The 20,865-nt window shown below is 38.1% G+C and overlaps 1 protein-coding gene across 1 annotated transcript in view; it reads left to right on the plus strand.

The window, feature by feature from the left end:
- The window catches only part of LRMDA (leucine rich melanocyte differentiation associated), a 985,783-nt gene that overhangs the window by 840,438 nt on the left and 124,480 nt on the right, over positions 1 to 20,865 (plus strand). Inside the window, exon 6 of the mRNA XM_050960402.1 lies at positions 6,997 to 7,084. Coding sequence (XP_050816359.1) covers positions 6,997 to 7,084 — 88 coding nt within the window. The remainder of the gene's footprint in view (positions 1 to 6,996; positions 7,085 to 20,865) is intronic.

A 20,865-nucleotide genomic window follows, 5' to 3' on the forward strand; every position in this document is an offset into this window, starting at 1 on the left:
GTAATGAGATACTTGTAATTATAGACTAAAATAGTGTACTAGCTAAGAGAGGTCAGGCTGCATGTCATTCTAATGGAACATTTTCATAGTTGCTATTTTTAATTAAAAGAATTAAAAAGAAAAAAAAAAACAACCAACAACCTGAGTACCTATTTGCAAGAGTCATGTTAAAAATAGCTTCATTTTCAGTAACACTGCCAAATATCACAAGCGCAGTTTGCTTAAAACATGAGCATTCTTAAGACTTATAAACTGGGCAATGCAGTTCTCCCCCCGCTCCCAGGATAGTATTCATGTGCTGTTTGTTCCCTACTGTGGTCAAATGTCTAAAAACAGATTTTGAAACAAGTCACTATTTTTATGTGGGGTAAGTAGGTCATCTCATTAAGCCTGGAAAGATCAGGCAACTTGTGATAATGCCATGCAGCTGGTATTTCTTCATAATTAAAATGACTCTAATTTATGCTACAAATTTACCAACACAAATCCCCCAAAGTGGGACAAGTTCAGCATGAAAAATATTTCCTGTGTCATTAAGCAAAGCAAACTTCCCTGTGTAGTCATGCCATGCCACCTGTTGGCTTCTCTGAAACATGACAGGGTCTTGGTATCAGTCATGGCAGTTGTTGGACCTTTCTCTGACCTCTAACCTAGTTCACAGTAGAGTTGTCCTGAACAAGACCTTTCCTAGTCTGCCTTAAATAGTAAAAGCTCTGATAAGCCCAACCTTGTCAGTTCGTAAAGTCTCCTTAATTCTTTCTTCTTCTTTCAAGTTGAGAAATAAAGCTGTCAACTTTTCAGTATATTTCCCGAGTTAATATTAAAGTTTATGGCAAAATAAATAAATTCCCCCAATATAACAGTTTTAAGAAATGTTTATCATCTTGGTGTGCCTCATTACCTGTTATGTGGAATACTTAAGGACTCAGTGTTAATTTTTTCTGATATAGTGGCAGCTGGAGCTTCCCCGCCCAACCCCCAACTAATATCAGGGCTCTATGGTGCTTGATGTTGTACAAATGTATGGTAAGAAACAGTCTCTGTGCCAGAATTACTCCAACAAAGTAAACAGATGTTTATGTAGGCAATAATAATAATAATAGTAATAAAGATTTTAAAATAATATATCTGTTAAAACATTACATTGTCAAGCACTGAGTACACTATTTAAGTATATTTACAACAGAAATCTTAACACTGAAAGAGGAAAGAAAAGGACTTAAAAAAGCAAATGTGAGTTGATCCCTACTCATAATAGAATATACTATCATATACTATAATAAAATATCATATAATAATTAATTATAATATCTGGCTCTACTGTAATGCTAGCATGAGTAAATCTCAAAGTGCTTTACAGAGGACATCAGAATCATTGTTCCCAGTATCGTATTTTCATAGATATTTTGGGAGAAATGGTTTAATAACTAAAGAAACTGGGTAATGCAGTGATTTTGTGCATTCTTCGTCTTTTTTTGCAGTGTATGCGATGGAAAGTCATAGAAACTAACAAGATTTATTTAATGAACTTGAGCTTTGCATTTGATGATATAGATATTGTTGGGTTGATGATGACACTGTAGTACTATCTTACATTTTTATTATCATTTTCATTTAAATATAAATTTATAAAATGACAAAAGGCACTGTTCTGACACAGTAGGTGAATTTGACCAGCCTTGTTAAATACTGTGAGTCAATGTATGAAAATAAACAGCAATCCCACAAAACACAAGAATGGCAGATAATCATGCAACACAAATAGAAAACAAAAGCCACACTTTCTCTATACATTACCCTAAACAATGTTCACTTCAGCAGTCTTTTTAAAAAGATGGGCCTTGTAGTGTGCCATTAAAATGCAGAAGATTAAGTCTGAGGGGAAAAACACACTGCGATGGATAGAAAAAGCTTTTAAGCATCCCCAAATGTTTAAAAAATTACAGAACTGACATGCAAACTATATATGCAAGAGTAACTTTGGCCTATATCCTATATTTCTTATTAAACCCTACACTCTTAATTCTTCTAACCTTTTCCTGTTTTATTACTGATAACTAGCCATTCTGATACTACTTGTCAGGTCATACCATTTTCCTAAATCTTTGCTCGGTTCATTTTTTTCTCACATGTAGATGGGTAAATGTCAGTGACATATAGTGCACATATTTGTGAGGTTTATCACCCTGATCTGAGTATGTGTCCATTTTTGTATTTATATGAGAGGAAGAGAGATATCAAGGTCTGTTTATATATCTTGATATGTATTAATATGGCAAGATATATATCAACTCCTATTTATTCTTGAGAAAGGATAAAGGCTAGATTCTCCCTTTCCCCCTTCCACACCTTCCTCCTTTATAAGACAAAAAGTACAGGTTGCTGAAACTAGACAGCACTGTTTCCAACTTTTGTACACTACATACAATATCTCATTTTAGGATGAGCAAGTGTGGCATAAGTACACAATAAGAGCTGAGTGATTGTGAGTGCATTGTGGAATTGTTGTCTTTTAGAGTATTTGTTTAACTACATTGTTAGATTTACAGCTTCTAGACTTTTTTTATATATAGTGGAAGAATTTGGTAGCTACCCCATCTCATTTCTAAACATGTCAACGCTCTCCACCATCTCTCTGTTGGATCTGCTCTGGTAATGTCCAGAAAATGCCTTCTAGAACTAACATTACTTTCAATAATATCCAATGAAAAGTATGCCTGAGTTTTAATGTATTCAGCTGGGGAAATCAGTTTCTTGTGCAGTTAGCAAAATGATCTTAATAAACCATGTCTTTTCGTAAGTGCTCTGTATAGCCACTGAATTCTTTTAAGGGAGGATGCCAACTTGCTCTTCTTCCTGTGTTATAAAACTTGTCAGCTACAGTGTATTAGTGACTATTACAATTATTGGTGAGCGTGTGTGTGTGAAGAATTTGTGACATGTCATAGAAATGAAGATGATTTCTCGTATCTCAAGGGTAAATATTTCAACATAGAAAATAGTGACCATTCCTGTCCTAGCATTTCTCTATCTGCAGCAAGTAGAAAAATACCTAGTATTAACAGGTCTCACTGGGATACAGCAGTATAGCACATAAAGCAGCACCAAATGATTCAACAGAATATAAAATTTCGTAAGCAATTGCCATTGTTCTAATTAAAATGATCAAAACTATTTTTATTTATGGGTAAGCTTTTTCTTATTTCAGCTTTATAGGTAGTCTGTAGTTTTGGCAAAGGTGTTGAATTGAAATCCCAGCAGACTTTTGTCTTCTATTTTGTTTATTTAGAGTTAAGTTTTACAGTTCCTACTCCAACAGAACCCTGGAGGATATTCCTAAAGAACAGTTTAGACCCTGATTTGGCAGGGCGCTTAAGCATGTGCATGACTTTAAGCACCTGAGTAATCCCATTTACATCATTTAGACTACTCACATGCTTTGAATTTATGTATTGTAATTGCAGATACTAAGGTACAGATTATCAATATGACCTGTTGCAAGATTCTTATTGAACTCTTTGGCGTGTTCTCAGTAGACAGAAAATCTCACTTCTTCACCCATTTTTTCCCTTTAAGCTATTTGTAAGTTATGTCCCTTCAAGGTCATTTTTGCACTGTAGCAAAATAGCAGAACTATCTGAAGACAGAACTCTCACATGTCAATGGTATCACCATCAAAATATTTTTGTGAATATGAAGAATAATCTATACAAGTCACTTTGGAAAATAGCTTAAGGCACCCTCTCAGTAAACAGTAAGAAGATAATTTGTGGCTTCCTTCTTCTAGCACACAGGTTTACACAAAAACTTGATACAGGATTTTCACTCAGTTGACATTTGTGCAAAACTGTCCAATCCCTATATGGTATTCCATGGAATTAAAGCTTTTGTAACTGAACACTTAGCAGAAAAGTAATAAAAACTGTTGTATACTTGGCAGGGAATTACATACTGTACATAAAACAGCAGCAACATGCCAATAAAAAAATCTTTCTCTTCTTGCTTTTCCTAAAATTGGAAATAAAGCTAAATTGCCCCTTCACTACAATATCCTTTTTAGAAGCTCTTGAATTTTGCTCAGTCAGTGGTATTTGCTGAAAAGGCAGTTTCTTCCAGTAATTTTAGGAAAAGCTATCATCAAACTGTCAACAGCCTAAATTGAGATTAAAAGTACCAAAGAGAAACCTTCACTATTATCAGAGTCCCAAATATGAGTACTTGAATAGACAGATAACATCTAGAATGTATAATATGAGGCCTCCTCCATTTTGAGCTTTTGGAGAGACTTTGGGGGAAAAGATCTTATGTTAAATACATTATAATTACAGTTATCCTCATCTTGCCCAGTGCTACCTGGCCAAGATAAAACAATAGAGCATAGTGGACACATGCTCTGTACTTCATATTTGGGACTTATTGTATACATTAGTGGCCTGTCAATTTGGAGGCCTGATCCAGTGAGGTGGCAAATGCCTTCAGCTCACATTGTCTTTATTTAGAGTTGGAGGGCATTCAACATCTCACAGGTATGAACTCTTTTGTCTATATCTTCAGCTGGTGTAAATTGGCATATTTCAAATGAAGTCAATGCAGCTACACTGGTCACCAGCTGAGGATGTGGCCTCTGCCTGTGGCCTTTTCAGCTTTGTATTCATGAAGTCGGAGGGTATAATGGTACTGAACTGCAGGAGGCAGTGGGAGAAGAAGCTGTGCAAGAATTAGCTATAGAATCCCTGTCATGATCTGTAACGTCCTTGCTATTTCAGGAGTCTTGCATTTGTCGTAAGATGTCCTTTTGTGCTAAATAGTGAAATGTTTTAGTGATGTGGCTAGATTTCTGATAGGGACCAAGCTGCGACCACAAAAATCATTTCAACATATGACCTTGTGTGAAAACTGAAAATGGGTCTCCAGAGGTGAAAGGCTAGTATGCTAATCCACTGAGTCACTTACCTTTTAAACTGTATTAGCATCTACAAAAATCCAAGAAGAATGACAAAAAAAGGTTTCTAAATATTCATAGACTTCAAACAGAATATATATTCCTTATTTTTATTTTTATCATTACTATTTCTAAACCAGTGTCAATCATAGTTTAATTTCTGGTAACCTTTAAAAAAAAAAAAAAAAAAGGAATCAGTGTTTCCAAATGTTTGAAGACCTGCTGAGCCAAAACTTGATTGTCCCATTTTACATTAATATTTAAATTCTCACCTTTGTAAATTATTTTTTTAAATATCTGTCCAATTAAAAAGTCTGAGTCAAACAGTGTTTGAGTGATTACAAAACCATTACAAGTAAACAGTGACGGTTACTAGGATTACTTTGATTTATTAGTAGCACTCATGTCAATGGGTGCTTGGGGAACATCATGCAGTAGACAATGGCTACTCTTGTCTCATGACTCATCCCATACATTGTCACTGGATTTAAGAAATAGCTTAATGGTTACATTTCTTCTTCCCCTTTGTTTTATCTTCTCTAAAAGTCATCAGTCTGATTTTTGCATCTAGATGAGTGGGTTGCAGCAGTAGGAAAAACAGTGTGGTGAAAACTAAGTGCTTCATCTCTACCACATTAACTAGCCTGGAAAGGACATGAAAGCCCTGGAGATTATTAACTGCATGTGAACACTAAGTACTGCTACTATGCTGCCAGGAGCCGAAGCAGCATGGTCAACTGAGCCAAGTGCTCGCACTTGGAACCAGGACTGCACCACTTGCTCTTTACACCTGGGATGCTCTGAAGAAGGGACCTGATGCTGGGACCTGGGGCAGGACCAGTGCTGAGGTCATGCAGTAGGTCGGCCTTTTCCTTTGCATCTCCCTCCCGCCGCTTTGCACAAAATTTCCTTCCCCTGTCATTATGTAATGTCACCTCCTGCTGGCAACGGGGGGAATCTCATTTCTTTGCAAATGTCTAATCCTAGGACTTGCCAGGCAGCGGCACAAATCGGATCCGCCCCATGCACTGTGGGAAGGGGGCGCTAAAGAGAACCCACACGTTTTAACACGTTTTGCAATCTGTGTCTGTGAAATAACACTTTTTAAATGAGAAAATAAAGCCATCTTTTTAAGGAATACTCTATGGAAATGATACATGTTCACAAATAAGACCTATCTTTTGCTTTAAGATCTCATTCCAAGAAAATAACATTTGCTGCCCTGTAACTCAAAAGCATAAATAGATCCTTGTTCTGGTCTTTGTAATGCCAGGTCTTTATAATATGCCCTTGGGATGCAACCCTGTCTCACTGGATAAAATGTATTTTGCCCTGCATTTAAAACACCTCTGTGTTTCCTTTGGATAATAGACAAAGGCGTAAGATCTGGAATTCTTCTTTATTGTGGGGAAAGTTTGGGATTGTGTTGTGTAGGGTTGTTTTTGTCTCTCCCCTGTACTGAATATGTGTTTTTTGATTAAATCAGGCTTCTCAAATGTCTCAAACTTTTGATACAGGTTATTTTTCCTTACAGCTGTATATTCTTATTTAATTTCTTTTGCACAGTGCATTATGAGCATTCTCATTTGTGACTTAACCACTTATCTTCCTAGTGAGGGAATGAGTAGTGTAAAATGTAGTTGTTTTTATTTTTAAAAAGGAGGTAATAATGAAATCTACCTTCTTATCCTGCTGAAAGAATCTGCTGACTGATGACTGTCATGCAGGCAAATGAACTCGTATTGAACTAACAATGACATTTTTAATGTCAAAAGATTTAGTGGAAGTATCATTTTCTAAAGTTGCGATGTGCATTCAAATATTTGTTTAGTGACACTATTCTAGTATCACTATAGGAAAAGTTAAACTACTTCCTTTTGCGGACTGGCAACTACATTTAAAATCCTTACGTTTTCCGCCTTGATTATTTATCAGTGATGTATATGACTGTCAACTCTGTGCATCTGTAATCACATCACATAGCTCATCTTGCATCTTTGTTTAGTCATTGACTTTCCTTTTAGAGTATTGATAATATTTGTTTTATCATACAGGCCTCCTCCAGTGACACTGCCTCAGTCTCACCCAAGACTCACTATACGCCGCTGCCTTCAGGATCCAGGGATCTCACCAATCACAGAGGTAAAAACTAAGCTTTTATTGCTATGAACCACTGCAAGATGGCAAACTTTGCTCTAAGGCCTTCTGAACGCATTACTGCTGCATCGGCATTTAGTGAGAACACTGTGCTTTTCAAGCAGTTGATGAGAAAACCATACCTGTCAAGACTACAGATTTTAACTCATATTAAACAGGATTTAGAGGTAGTCCACTGGGAAAGCAAATAAATCTATGGAATAATAACATTTAGCGATTTAAAAAAAATGTAAAGAGATTAGAGTACTTAAATATTGCTAAGTAGATGATTACATGCAGCGCTGGTGATTTTGAAAGAATTTGTAAATTCTAATATTTGTGAAGAGAGAGTTATTTTGCAATTTAACAATTTAGGGCTACAATTTCAAAATGTTAACACATTTATATTGCAATAAAAAGGATTCTGTTCTGTTTTCCAACATTAAAAGGCGATCAATGTGCAATTTCCCTTTTTACCGATCCTTAGAAGTTAAACCACCTTGGGCTAATTCTCAGATTCCTTCGGCATGCCTAGGGAAGCAAAGTTCTGAAAACAGGCAAAGGGCTGTTGCTGCCATAAAGAGAGCATTCCAAGCCACTTCACCTTTGTTCCAGAAAGGAAAGAACATAGAAAACCTTGTAACACTCTGCAGCCAGAAACAAGTATAGGAATAGCCATATAAGTTCCCCTAGTTGCTCATTGGATTCCACATCGTTTTTAAAATTATAACTCTTTTCCCAATGGGATTGATGTAAAGTAACTAGATACCCCTGTTGAATAGATACACTCATGCTCTGTAAAGACTACTTAATTCAAGACCAGTCTTATATTTAGGAACTGACCCTAAGTTGGGTTCCCATATATCTCTGGGTACTGAAACTGACTTAGCCTCTTCTTCTGGTTATTGAGAGACTGAACAATGTGCATCAGCCCAGTACTACTTGATGCTTCCAAGGAATGTGAAAGAGCTTACTTGAATCTGACTGTGCCAGACTTTTTCTGAAGATCAACAGAAAGTGAAGCAAATTGAAGGTGTTAAAACTCTCTTCATGTCTGTCATTCATGATGTGCAGTAACTATCATTTCTGGTAAAAAGGCACTGAACCAAAATGCTGGATCTCAGTGTGCACCAGACATGGTAAAAATTGGAGCCCATTGAGATGTATTATTGTGGCCTGAGCCCATCTTTAATTTCTCGATAAATGCCGTTGTGTTCTGATTGGAATCCTGCTGTTGGTTTAGCTGGTTAAGTTCCATTATGAAAAAAAAATTGGAAAATTAAAGAAATATTGTCAAGAACAAGCGAACATTGCAATTGCCTAACAGTGAAAGAGATTATTTTAAACTAGACCAATATATTCCAGACTGGCAGTTCAGATGAAATGTATTACAGATTAAGACCCTAATTTATGGATCAATTTCTCTTGTAATCCAGTTCTTTTTGGCTGTGTCTGGCAGCAGGAGCACGTCTTTATATGGCTGCACATTTGGAACTAGGTGAGATGTTGAGTCCCATTGCCTTCTATGGGATGTGAGGGAAAGAGGGAAGTGGTAGCCCAAAAATCTCTAGTTTTACCCTCTTTGCTGTTCATCTCTGTGAACAAGAAGGGAGAAGAATTCTGCTATTAGAAATAAACACAACAATGATTTTCCTTGTCACTTTTTGGTAGGGAGTGCATTTTGAATTTATAACCTAACACACACACAATTATGCAATTCATTCCCCCCAATCCTCCTCACTTTGCATAGTAAACATGTCTGCTGCAATTTTTCTTGATGTTTAACCATAACTATGCCTACAGTGGGTGGGAAGAGAACATGTTGTTTAAAAAAAGGGGTGAAACTGGCCCCAAAACTGGCTCATTCCAACAAACAACATTTATATAGTCTCAAGAAAATAGTTAAGAATCCTTTCCAGAATGCCAGCTGCTATGAATAAAGTTTGGAACAACATGATAGCAGGATTTACTGGACCACTTAACTAGTTCTTGAAAACTAAGAAAAGTTGTCTAAGCTCACAAACTTAAAGGAAGCTTAATTAGAGTTAATGGAGAGACCTCCAATTAAAAAAAACCAACAACCTGTAAACACACCATTTTTGATCCACACTTCCAAAGGTTTTCTCATCTTGAATGGTCTCAATCTCATGTGAAATGGTTGAATCATCTGTTACCTATAGAATTTTAGGACCTCGAGAGGTCGTCTAGTCTAGTCCCTTGCACTCATGGCAGGACTAAGTATTATCTAGACCATCCCTAACAGGTATTTGTCTAAGCTGCTCTTTAAAATCTCCAATCATGGAGATTCCACAACCTGCCTAGGCAATTTATTCCAGTGCTTAATATGCAGATATTGGCACCTTTCAGAAATACTTTTCAACCCAAACTGAAAGGGAGAATGGCCATGAGTTTGTGAGCACTTTTTATTCATCCCTGGAGGGTCTTTCTTGCCAGAGTCTAAACTGCTGGCAAACAGCTCAGTGCTCGCAGTAAATTAATTCTTCTTTGGAGCTGGGAGGAAGAGCAGCAACATTGGAATGCATTGGACTGTCAAAGTTTTACATGAACAATTTTCCCTGTATTTTATTTATTTTTCTTATTGGAACAAAGGCAGCAAGCTGTGCTCAGGCTACACAGTGTATCTTCATATTTTACACTCAAGAACTCATCATAGTATTTCCAGGATTGATTTAATCTTCTCAGGATGATCCCATGTCTTGGATGCCCTCCTTGCAGGGATTTTACTAGTTCCAGAATCATTTCCAGGGTCCACAAAATACCACAGTTCAATGTTCTTTCACAATGTAATGACGTGGGAGTACAAACACCATGATATTACATCAAAATACTGTGATACCTTAGTTGCCCTGCTTATGAAGACAGTGCTATATGTAGTTCAAATTTACCCCCTTCCTGAACTTCAGCCTAAGCTTTCTCCAAAGTTTGTCTGTGTCATGGTAGAATTCCCCACTCTGAACCTTAGCGTCCAACAGATGGGGTACCAGCATGAATTCCTCTAAGCTCAATTACGAGCTTAGAACCTGTAGCGCTGCCACCAACCAGGAATTCCAGTGCCTGGTACACTCTGGTCCCCACAAAACCTTGCCCGGGAACCCCCAAGACCCAGACTCTCTGGATCTTAACACAAGGAAAGTAAACCCTTTCCCTCACCGTTGCCTCTCCCAGGCTTCCCCTCCCTGGGTTACCTTGGAAGATCACTGTGTGATTCAAACTCCTTGAATCACAAAACAGAGAGGACAATTCACCTTCCTCCCTCCTTCTCTTTCCCCCTCCCAGACTCTTCCTGAGAGAAAGTAATCCTGGCACAGAGAGAAATCAGCCTCTCTCTCCCTCTTCCCTCCTTTCTCCCCACCAATTCCCTGGTGAATCCAGACCCAGTCCCCTGGGGTCTCACCAGAATAAAAAAACAATTAGATTCTTAAACAAGAAAAGATTTTAATTAAAGAAAGAAAAAACAGTAAAAATTATCTTTGTAAATTAAAAAAAAAATGGAATAGATACAGGTCTTTCAGCTATAGACACTGGGAACACCCTCCCAGCCTAAGCATACAAGTACAAATTAAAATCTTTTCAGCAAAATACCAATTTGAACTCCTTTCAGCCAAATACACATTTGAACTTCTTCCAACCAAATACACATTTGCAAATAAAGAAAACAATCATAAGCCTAACTCGCTTTATCTACCTAGTACTCACTAGTCTGAACTTATAAGAGCCTGTATTGGAGAGATTGGAGAGAAACCTGGTTGCACGTCTGGTCCCTCTGAGCCCCCAGAGTGAACAACAACCAAAACTAACAGCACAGCACAAAAACTTCCCTCCCTCAAGATTTGAAAGTATCCTGTCCTCTGGTCAGGTGACAGCCAGGCTTACTGAACTTGTTAACCCTTTACAGTCAAAAAGATATAAAGTACTTCTGTGCTATTAACTTTTCTTATCTGTTTATGACAGTCTGTTAGTAGGATTTTCCTTGTAGGACTGTCTTTGTCTCAGACCCTAATTCCCTCTGCCTGATTGAAGTACCAGTCGCCCTAGTGTTCTGGTTGGAATCTAACTGAAACCATCTGTTTATGTGGCTCGGCAGTACTGTCCATATAGGATTTTAAACATCTCATAACAAAGTGGCTCAACAGAAGAGCTTAGCACCCCTACTCTGCCATCCTGTTGGACTAACTTTCAAAAGTAGTAACTCTATACTCCAGCCTCATGATTGATTTTTGTTTCCTACACTGTGATTTCAAGCTCCTCAGGTTAGTTATTCAGCTACATTAGACTAATATTCTATTTCTCAGTACCTTTGTTCACACACACGTCACTTCCAAACCTGTATTAAATATTAATTAATATGTATTCCAAGTAACTCAAAGTTGTGTAAAACATTTGCAATTCTTTTTAAACTCATGAAAATTATCTGGTAAACTAAAAGCCCCCAAATTTGGTGGCATTCCCCTTTTTAAAAATTCCACTATTTATGCTGTGCCAGACTTCAGATTTTTGCTATGTTGTGTGGGCATGAAGAAAATACACAAAGAAAAAATTACATTTATGTTCTGAGTAACAGAAATACTCTTTTTCTTTAAACACATAGGTATAAAAGGTTAATTGTTAGCAGAATCCTTCAAGAGGGTTTCATGTGTGAAGACCCTACTACCTTCATGTTCCACATCTTTAGCTAAATTAGATCACATAAGAGATCTTAAATAGGTTTTTTTAATTAATATATAATTAGAACTATGCAGTGTAGTTGTAGCCATGTTGGTCTCAGGATATTAAAAAGACAAGGTAGGTGAGGTAATATCTTTTATTGGACTAACTTCTGCTGGTGAGAGAGACAAGCTTTCAGTCTGAGATCCTATTATTATTTGTCCCATGCCACTTGGTCTCCAGTAACATTTTATGAAGGACTTCTTTCCTTACCATCTTGCCTCCGGGAAAAAATACTGAAAATTCCAATTCCCCAGAGATGTGTCTCTGTAGTGTCCTCTCACTGGAGACTTACATAAATTAAGTTCACTGTCTCCAAAGAGAGAGAGCATGCATCAATTTGTTAGTGTAGCTGAAAATTCTCACTTTACATCAATAAGATAGCACTGAGGTAGTTTACAGTAAAACTAATAATGAGTTTATTAACAAAGAACATTGAGACTAAGCAAGAGGAAAAGAGCCAGTAAGGCTTCCTGAGGTGCAGATTCTGTCCCCTGGCATGATCGCTGAGCTGTCTTCTCCGCTGTGTTAGCTTGATTGATTTGTTTACCTTATATGTAAATGTACTGTCATTGTCTCCTCCGCCCCCCTTCCTGTAATCAAGCCAGACAGGCAAGTAAATATATGTTCCTTTATGTAGGGCAGGCTTGTTGTATGCACTGCCTTCCAAAAACATTTTAAGAACATATATCCAGCACACACATTTAACTCTTTGTGCACAACCTGAACATACTTTATGTAATCATTTTCAGGACCAGCCTATTTCCAGTTTATATATGATATCTTATGTGAGACCTTTTAGATACATAATATGACAATAGTGTGTTGGAAGTAATAAATGTGTCAGGCCTGATGTGAGTTGCAGCATGGTGGACTCTCTGCCAGTTGGCACTGAAGGGATTCCCAGAGTCACAGCAGTCCATATAATGATCCTTGCTTCTAATGAAATGTTCTACCTTCTATGATTTGTTTTCAACTCTGACAGCAGAAAGCACTTCATGTGCATGTACTGGCAGACATTAATAATGACATGGGAAAGGACAACATACAAAGAATGGTGTAAGTCATCAATTCCCGCCTGGAGACAGAATTTAGTGAGAAATATTCTACCAAGACACACACATGTTTTTGAGAAGGCTTTCACTGTATGAAACTGGAATAGGGAACTCTGAAAATGAGTCCAATCAGGCACTGTAATTGACTAGTGGTCATGGAGTCGCTCTCTTTGTGGTCATTATGTTGTGCTCCATTCTCGGAATGTTGAGTTTCATTATTTTTTTTCTAAAAGCACAGGAAGTGTGTAGAAAGGATAAAGCATTCAAAATCCAATTGCAAATATTAGGGCTTCCTCTAAGAGGTGAGACATCTCTTGTTACTGGAAATTTAGCAGTCCCTTTGACTGTCTTGCAATCATCATGCCATCCAGACATGCTAGTATCTATGTTCTAAAGGAAGAGTTAACTACCTTCATTGCATATATATTTATTTAAAAAATATACTTACATAGTATCTATCCGCAGGTACCTGGGTACTTTATAAAGGTTAACAACAACAATAGCTAAATTAAAACTGGGCTCAGAAGGAATCTTCCACTTTGACTACAGAAGGGGCAGCAAAAAAGTTATAATTTATACCTGGTCAGATGAGCTGACTTGAAAAGAAGCCCTTTGCACTGAGCCATGAAGAGCGCTTGAGAGGCTCCTGTGGATTATTCAGGAAGGGAGTTATAGCTGTGAGGTTACTGAACCAACAGGTTTGTTTGGGACCTGAGCTAGATGAAACCTTGGGAATGGGCAGAAGTAGCTTTGGAGGGAGAGCACGGGAAACACAGAGTAGGTCTAGATTGCTAACATCAGTAATCTAGATTTTTAAAGTGTGTAATTAACAGGACTGTAGGACAGTGTCACCTTGGACCTAGATTATTAATGGTTATTCCATCAGTAAGACCTTTAATTAAATGTATTGTCTCACCAACAACCAGAGCAGATCACAGAGTGGTAGGTGTTATTGATTCCCTGGCAGCTATATCAAGGAAGAGTCAAGCAGTCTCATTCTGCAACTGTTGCAGTTTCTTGATCAATTTCAAGGGAAACTTAATTAAAAACAAATTACAATAATTTATCCTAGAAGAGATGAAGGCATGAATGACAAAAGTGAGTTCAGCATTAGAGGAAGACGTTTTCTGGGTTCTACAGAAAAATCTAATTTTTAAAATAAGCTTCTGTTGGGCTAGAGGGAGTGTAAAAATGGGGTGATTGGCAATCCAAAAAATACCTTCCACTGGTAACTCTCTCTAGTCCAATGGAAGCTTATTTTAAAAATAAGTATTTTCAAGTCATTTGACTGTAAGTGGGACTATTTGTATGAGTAAAGTTAAGCACATGCATAAATGTCTTAAAGATTGGGGCCTAGATTATAAAATGATGTCTTTTTCTAAAATGGTAAGAGACATAAAATTGACTTTAAAGTATCCCTTTATAATAAATGTTAAAGTATAAGGGTGTTCGTTTTTTAAGACTTTCTATGGATATACAAATAACACTGAAAAGTCACACTCTTCTTAAATCAAAGACATAAAAAAGAGAAGGAAATCAGTTTGCATGAAAACTTGCTTCCGGAAAGATAATTATCCTGTTTATATTATCATTACAATCTTCTCTGTTATTATTATTGACACAGTTGTTAGGTGCTCATCCCATTTTCCAGCCAGAGGCTTATTTTAAGTTTTAAATTGATTGCTGGGAATGTCAGAGAATAATTTACTTAGCAACTTATCATAATTAGTTGTAGTTTGCAGTCTCCTTAATGTGAACTACACTTTATGCTTAGCAATTGATTTCTTCTATATCTCTGTATGAAGCAGCTTAATGCGTGCCATCCAAAAGAAATCTGTGCATAGTTTTTATCATTTAGTTAACCTGAGGGATCATAAAATAAACTTTAACAGAAACTATAAATAGGGAGTATTGGCTTTAACTCATTTAATAAGTCAAAAAGAGATGAATAAGTGGATAAAATATATGGAAGTTCCATGCCTGGCAGAGATATTATGAAAATAGAGAGAAGTTTGCTATGTTGGCTTGTGTGAAAGCAAGCAAGGCACTTCATAGAGCATCCAGCATTTCTGTTTTTTAAATTGGGTCATATGTTCTAGTTGGTAATGCAATATAGAGTGAAGCAGCATGTCACAAGTTACTGGTCAAAGTGGCAACAAGACCCCCTGAATTTAGAAATAATGATTAGCTAGTATAGTATAAGTGAAATAACTACAACTCTGAATTGGGCATGGGGGCAGTGGCAGTCAAAATGATCATGTTTTGGAGCAAGGTCACTGTGAAATTTTATGTTGAATATCAGGAAATACTTCCCAACAGCAAGTTGCATTAGGATCCAGAATTATTTCCCACTCTATTGTTGGCACTATTGATAACAAGACTGGAAAAAGCAGTTCATGGTGAAAGTCCTGTCTGCGCTGTCATGCACAGAGTTTATTACATACACATCCTGATGGTTCTGGCAAGTTGCAGCGTTGCTCCAGTTGAGAACAAGGTGATGACACTGATGGTTATGTCCAACATGCAGAAAAAGATACTTTTACAGAAGGTTTTAGAGCTGAGGTCAAAAGAAGTAGAACAAAAGGCCAGTCATGAATGCGGTTGGAAGGTGTGAACTGGAAGAATTTAAGAAACCTAAATTTTACCATGCTGACTCCTGCTGAAGGAAGAATTGCAAAGGACCATTCAAGATGGAAATCCATTTTACATGCCACTGTGGCTACATCATAGCCATATGAATCTACTGCTGCTGTTGCTTGATGGTTCTGGTGTTTTGGTTGGTGGCATGCTGTCTAGAGAGGCTTGTGATCATGAGTGTCAACCTCAGGTCAGGCTATCAAGAAGCAGGGCAAAAACTATAAATTGGTTGTATGTTTATTATTTGATTTCACCAACCCAGAAACAAGCGTGAACCCCTAAAGTGCTGTAACAGTTGTACCACGGAGACACAGACAGTCCCCTTGGCATTCCAGTCTATCTTGCCACCCAGCCAAGCTTGGCTTTGTGATCGATGGTTGCTGTACACCAAAAATCACAATAATATTCAGATTACTCTCAGGCAAAACAGCTGGGAACTCCTTGCATATGCTTAGAAATCTTCATCCCTCAGAAGTCAAGCAGCAAAAAAATAAGTTTTCTATGACAGTTGTTTTTATTCTTGTCTCCCAGCATTCAATCTGTGATGGGACGAGGGATTGAGATGTACCCTCTTCAGGGTTGCAGTAATCAGTGAAGTCCGTCCACAATGGCTTGTCTAATTCCTTTTGCTGGGGAGGACATAACACCTCTCCTGGTGAACTGGTATTTCACACTTGGTAATGCTTCTCCCCTGACTGTTGGGAATTTACACTCTTAGCAAACATCTTTATAGTTACAGAGCAAACATTTAAACATCCCATTATAACATGGGATACAGAAGTTATAAGTAGGATTAATGAATGCAGTATTCTACAAGCATCCCATAAAGACTAAACACATTCTTAAAATGCTTGTATCTATTTTAACTAAACTAACCCTCAGGTAAGCTGGACTGGTTTCTAGCTATGCATTTGTCAGTGTTCATTGAGGCCTGGGGTCTTGGCATGAGCTGGCATCTGTCTAGGTTTGGAATTGAGATGCTGGATGTTAGAGGATGTGGAAGGGTACACAAACACACAGGAGGGGATGGGAGAGAAGGTGATGGTGAGAAGGAATGGAGAGGTGAGGGTGGAGTGAAGGGTGGGAGGTATGGTTAGACTAACTTGGTGGCAGGGATTTAGCAAAATAAATTAAAAGGGGTCAATTGGTGGTAGTGGTAATGGTACTTAGCTCCATTAGAGAGTGGTCAAAGCAACCTAAGTCCCTGCAATGCAGATAAGGTGAGAAGATGGCTTCAGGAGATTAGGGAACTCTGTGTTGTAGGGGGGAACAGGAACTTCTTGTGCTCTTGCTGCTGCTCTTAAGAGGGACTTTTCTGAGGAAGGGTCATTTAACAGTACACCATTGGATGATTCCGACTGCTGCAGTTGATGTTCATGTAAGAAGAGTGAGCCACTAGTCCCTGTGCCAAGGAGTGGCTTATTACTGGGGATCTCATGAAAAGGCATAGAGTGTGGCAGCTGCCACTGAAATGGAGACTGCTCTGGAATAGCGGTGGCCTTTAGTGGGACAAATTTGCCTTACTTGTTAAGTGATGAGGGTCAGTTTCAGTGTCCATGTGGTTTGCTGTAAAGCACAGAGACTTTATCAAAAGTGGAATAAATTGCAGTTGGTTTTGATTTTGACTGAGTAATATGGTTCAAGAAATACATTTTGGGGGTCATTGGATTCATGTTCTTGTCACTTACAGAGTCAACAATTTCTTTTCTGTGCTTTCAAGCAGGCCTGGCTCCAGGCTACAGCGCGCCAAGCGCGTACTTGGGACGGCACGCTGTGGGGGGCGCTCTGCCGGTTGCTGGGAGGGCGGCAGGCGGCTCCACCAGAGCTGCGGGACCAGCTGACCATCCGCAGAAATGCCTGCGGGAGGTCCACCGGAGCCGCCAGACCGGCGGGCGGCAGAGCGCCCCCCACGGGGTGCCGCTGTGCTTGGGGCGGCGAAATTGCTAGAGCCGGTCCTGCCTTCTAGAGAATGTTGGATTTGAATCAGAATACTGTAGATTAAAATTTCAGCATAAAAGCATTCCACTATCTTGTGTATTACATTGATGAGAGCAACCAGTCATGTGGAACTAGGGATGGGTGAAAGAGCTTGAAATTTTATGTAAACTGACTCCAAGCTTTGCTCAAAACATGCATAAAACCTTTTCTGAGGTTCAGAAAAATTGAGTTAATACTTTTTAAATAAGAAATTTTTTTTTTATTTTGAGAGTCTTATCTGCATTGCTTGGTTTGAACCAGAAGTTCGAAGTCCATGGGCAGGAGAAAACTGTTTGTGTGTTGTTGAGCAGGCTGACCAGAAGGAGGAAATAGCTCTGTGGTAGCTTTTGTGATGGATAAAGAAGAGACCTTAGGCCTTGAAGAAGACTGTGTCAGAGGAGAAGAGAAGTAGTTAAGTACCTAAAATTTCAAGAATGAGATCTAAAACTTTTGTTTGGGATTTTCAAAGAAGTATAAGGAGTCAGGTGCCCAAGTCTCATTCATATTCAGTGAGTGTTGGATGACCAGCATCCTTAGGCTACTTTAAAAATACCATCTTTTATTTTCAAATTACATTTAGAGGTTTATTTTAGCAAAGTTCAACATTGCCTGATTAGGCTACTCAAAGCATGCCTGAACCTCTTTATAGTTTCCCCAATACCTCCATTACTTCTGAGTTTTTATCATGACTTTCCCAAAATTCACCACAACCATCTCACAAACCTAGCTGCCAGTCACCACTATCAGATTAGAGAGAAAATGAATAATGGGGAAATAGCTGTGGCTGCAAAAGCTTAAATGGAACACAAAGCTTCAGATTTTTCAAGACAGCTCATTTTGTCATGAAAGTATCAAGAAACCATGAAAATGCTCAGTCTTCCAACACCAAGTCTATAAAATGACAGAAAGTTGTGGAAAGGTTGGCTCCAACAAAGTAAACCTATATTAAAATTAGCTTTAGGTTTGCAGGAGCCTTAGAAATTTGGTGTGTACACAATTGGCAATCAAAAAAAAATTGGCCAGTCAACCAGACATTTGGCTCTATAATAATGACCTTTTTAGAACAAACAAGTCCAGTCATGCTATTTTTTTGTAACCATGGTATGTCAGCTCCCTCAGAGGAATGGGCTTCAAAGCACAAGTACTGCTGTGTACAGTCATACTCCTGAGAGTTCCCATGTTTAGTTAGCGCTCCAGTCTAGCCTGTTTTAGCACTAGTCCTCCAGTTTTATCATGCAGGCATTTTTACAGCCTCACTGGAACAAATAAACAAACATCTGGAATCATGTGGGATATTTAATTAAAAAGTTTATTTGGCCAAAAATGGTAAAATCATGAAATATTGCCTGTCTCTGAGCTTAGAAAGGCCAAATGATGAAGCTATTGGCTACATACAGTTTTACAGTGTATTGAAATTCTTAGATGTGCACCCCTGCTATAGTCCTCCTCTCTATTTTGATTCATAACCATTAATGAATGTTCAGCATACAGATTGTAACCCTTGTTTAAATTGAATTTGAAACAGGGTGTGGTTTTCACACTGTTTTAATAATACATAGACACATGCAACTATTTTAATGCAGTATGTACTGTTCTGTAATGCAGAGAAAGAGTTAGTCTTGAAACCGTTAATGGCAAAAGTCATATCTCCCATCTGCAGTGCAGGTTCTTGTTTTGCATTTATTCTGTGCACTGAGCTTTCCCTGATGTCAATATGAATTCCATGTGCCAAACAATGGCAAAACATGCACTTGATGGTAATGGGGATGGAGGTGGGAAAATAAGCTGGATGAACTCTTGTCTTACAAGCAGGTTGTGAAACTAGAGGTTGTATTTTTGCAAGGAGATTCTTGCACATATGAAAAATGAGTAGTTCTTGCACACTTAACCTTCAACAAAGTTTTTCTCCAAGAGAACTGTCATGCAAGTACAGCCACAGAAAGGGGAAAACAGAAGCTTGTCCCCTTAACTTTTTGATATTTTTTGATGTCTGTTTCCTTGCTTCCCTCTAGACCTATCTATCCTTCCAAAACTGGGCTGTCAACTTGCCAAGGTTGGCACCAGGCCAGTCTAAACCCAGGGGTGGGAAGGGTTTGTCCCACACGCAATGAGCAGTGACCCTGGTGTATAGCTAACACAATTAGCCAAAAACAAACATTGCCACTAAGGTGTGTACTAAAGTCCAGGCAAACATGCTTTTTTTAAATTTATTTAAAAATTATGAACATTTGGAAATAAAGATTTCTAATGGAAGTATTAAATCTTTTAATATAGTGATAACTCAAGTAAGATGCTTTAGCATGTGAATATGTATTTTAAATGCAAAATCTATTTAATGAAATATTAAGATTAGGAATTTACATGCACTTTTATAATATATTATCATTTTTACAATTCTGCTCCGAAGGCTCAGTCAGGATCAGAGTCAGAGTGTGCTAGGTGATTTACAAACACAGAGATTTACTCTCACTGAATTGCCCTTACTCCATGAATATCCCCATTGACCACATTGGGATTTCTTGTGGAATAAGGTGCCGTGCGAAATTAACAGTGTGATCAAAATCTGCTACATGACAAAAGATAGTCCGTGCACCAAATCAGGAAATAAAAAGTTTAAGGTTGTTGCACTAATGTTAGTGAAAGCAGTCGTATAATATGTGATTGTGGTTCACTTAACAAAATTGAAGTCTTCCATAAGCATAGTTATAGGAGAGACTCAATGTTTATCATAGATGTGACCTCTTGCTATAGGTCAGATATTCAGAGCTGGGTGTAACAGGTGGACAAATAAAATCCTAAGACACTGGATAATTGCCTGTGCAAATGTGCCACTAAGCAACCAGGTACTCACTTTGCACGCACAGGATTTTTGAAGTGCAGCATGCATTCATATTTTTGTCACCTTACCCATTCCATGCATTTCTGAATATCTGGCCTTCCATACATTTAGCCCTTTCCTCCTCCCCACCACCCAAACAAAAAAGTACTTCTGCATCTTCCCATTATTCATGATTCTATTGTAAAATTAAAATAAATTGGATTTATCCATTTTTGGCTTCCATACTCTATAGGAGTCACATTCTGGTTTCATGCTTACCAACAGGATTCTAATGTAGCCTCTGCCTGCTGTCCCACAGTGAATGTGTGTTTCTCAGTTGTGGGGAAGGTGGGTGAGTGTCATTAGAAACAAAATACTAATTCCCCCATGGTGAATGTATGTAGAAGCCTATTTACAGTTAAAAGGAAAAAGAACAAGAAAATAAATTTCCTGCACAGTCAGAAGGGCAGCCATCTGCATCAGAGCAATAAAACTATTTTATTCCCTTGTGTGTTGGTTCTTTATGGCACACACATCTTGCTATTACATGTAAATGTCTTCAATCCAGAAGCAGC

The sequence above is a fragment of the Gopherus flavomarginatus genome, chromosome 6 (assembly GCF_025201925.1).
Source record: "Gopherus flavomarginatus isolate rGopFla2 chromosome 6, rGopFla2.mat.asm, whole genome shotgun sequence".
Taxonomy (NCBI): Eukaryota; Metazoa; Chordata; order Testudines; family Testudinidae; genus Gopherus; species Gopherus flavomarginatus.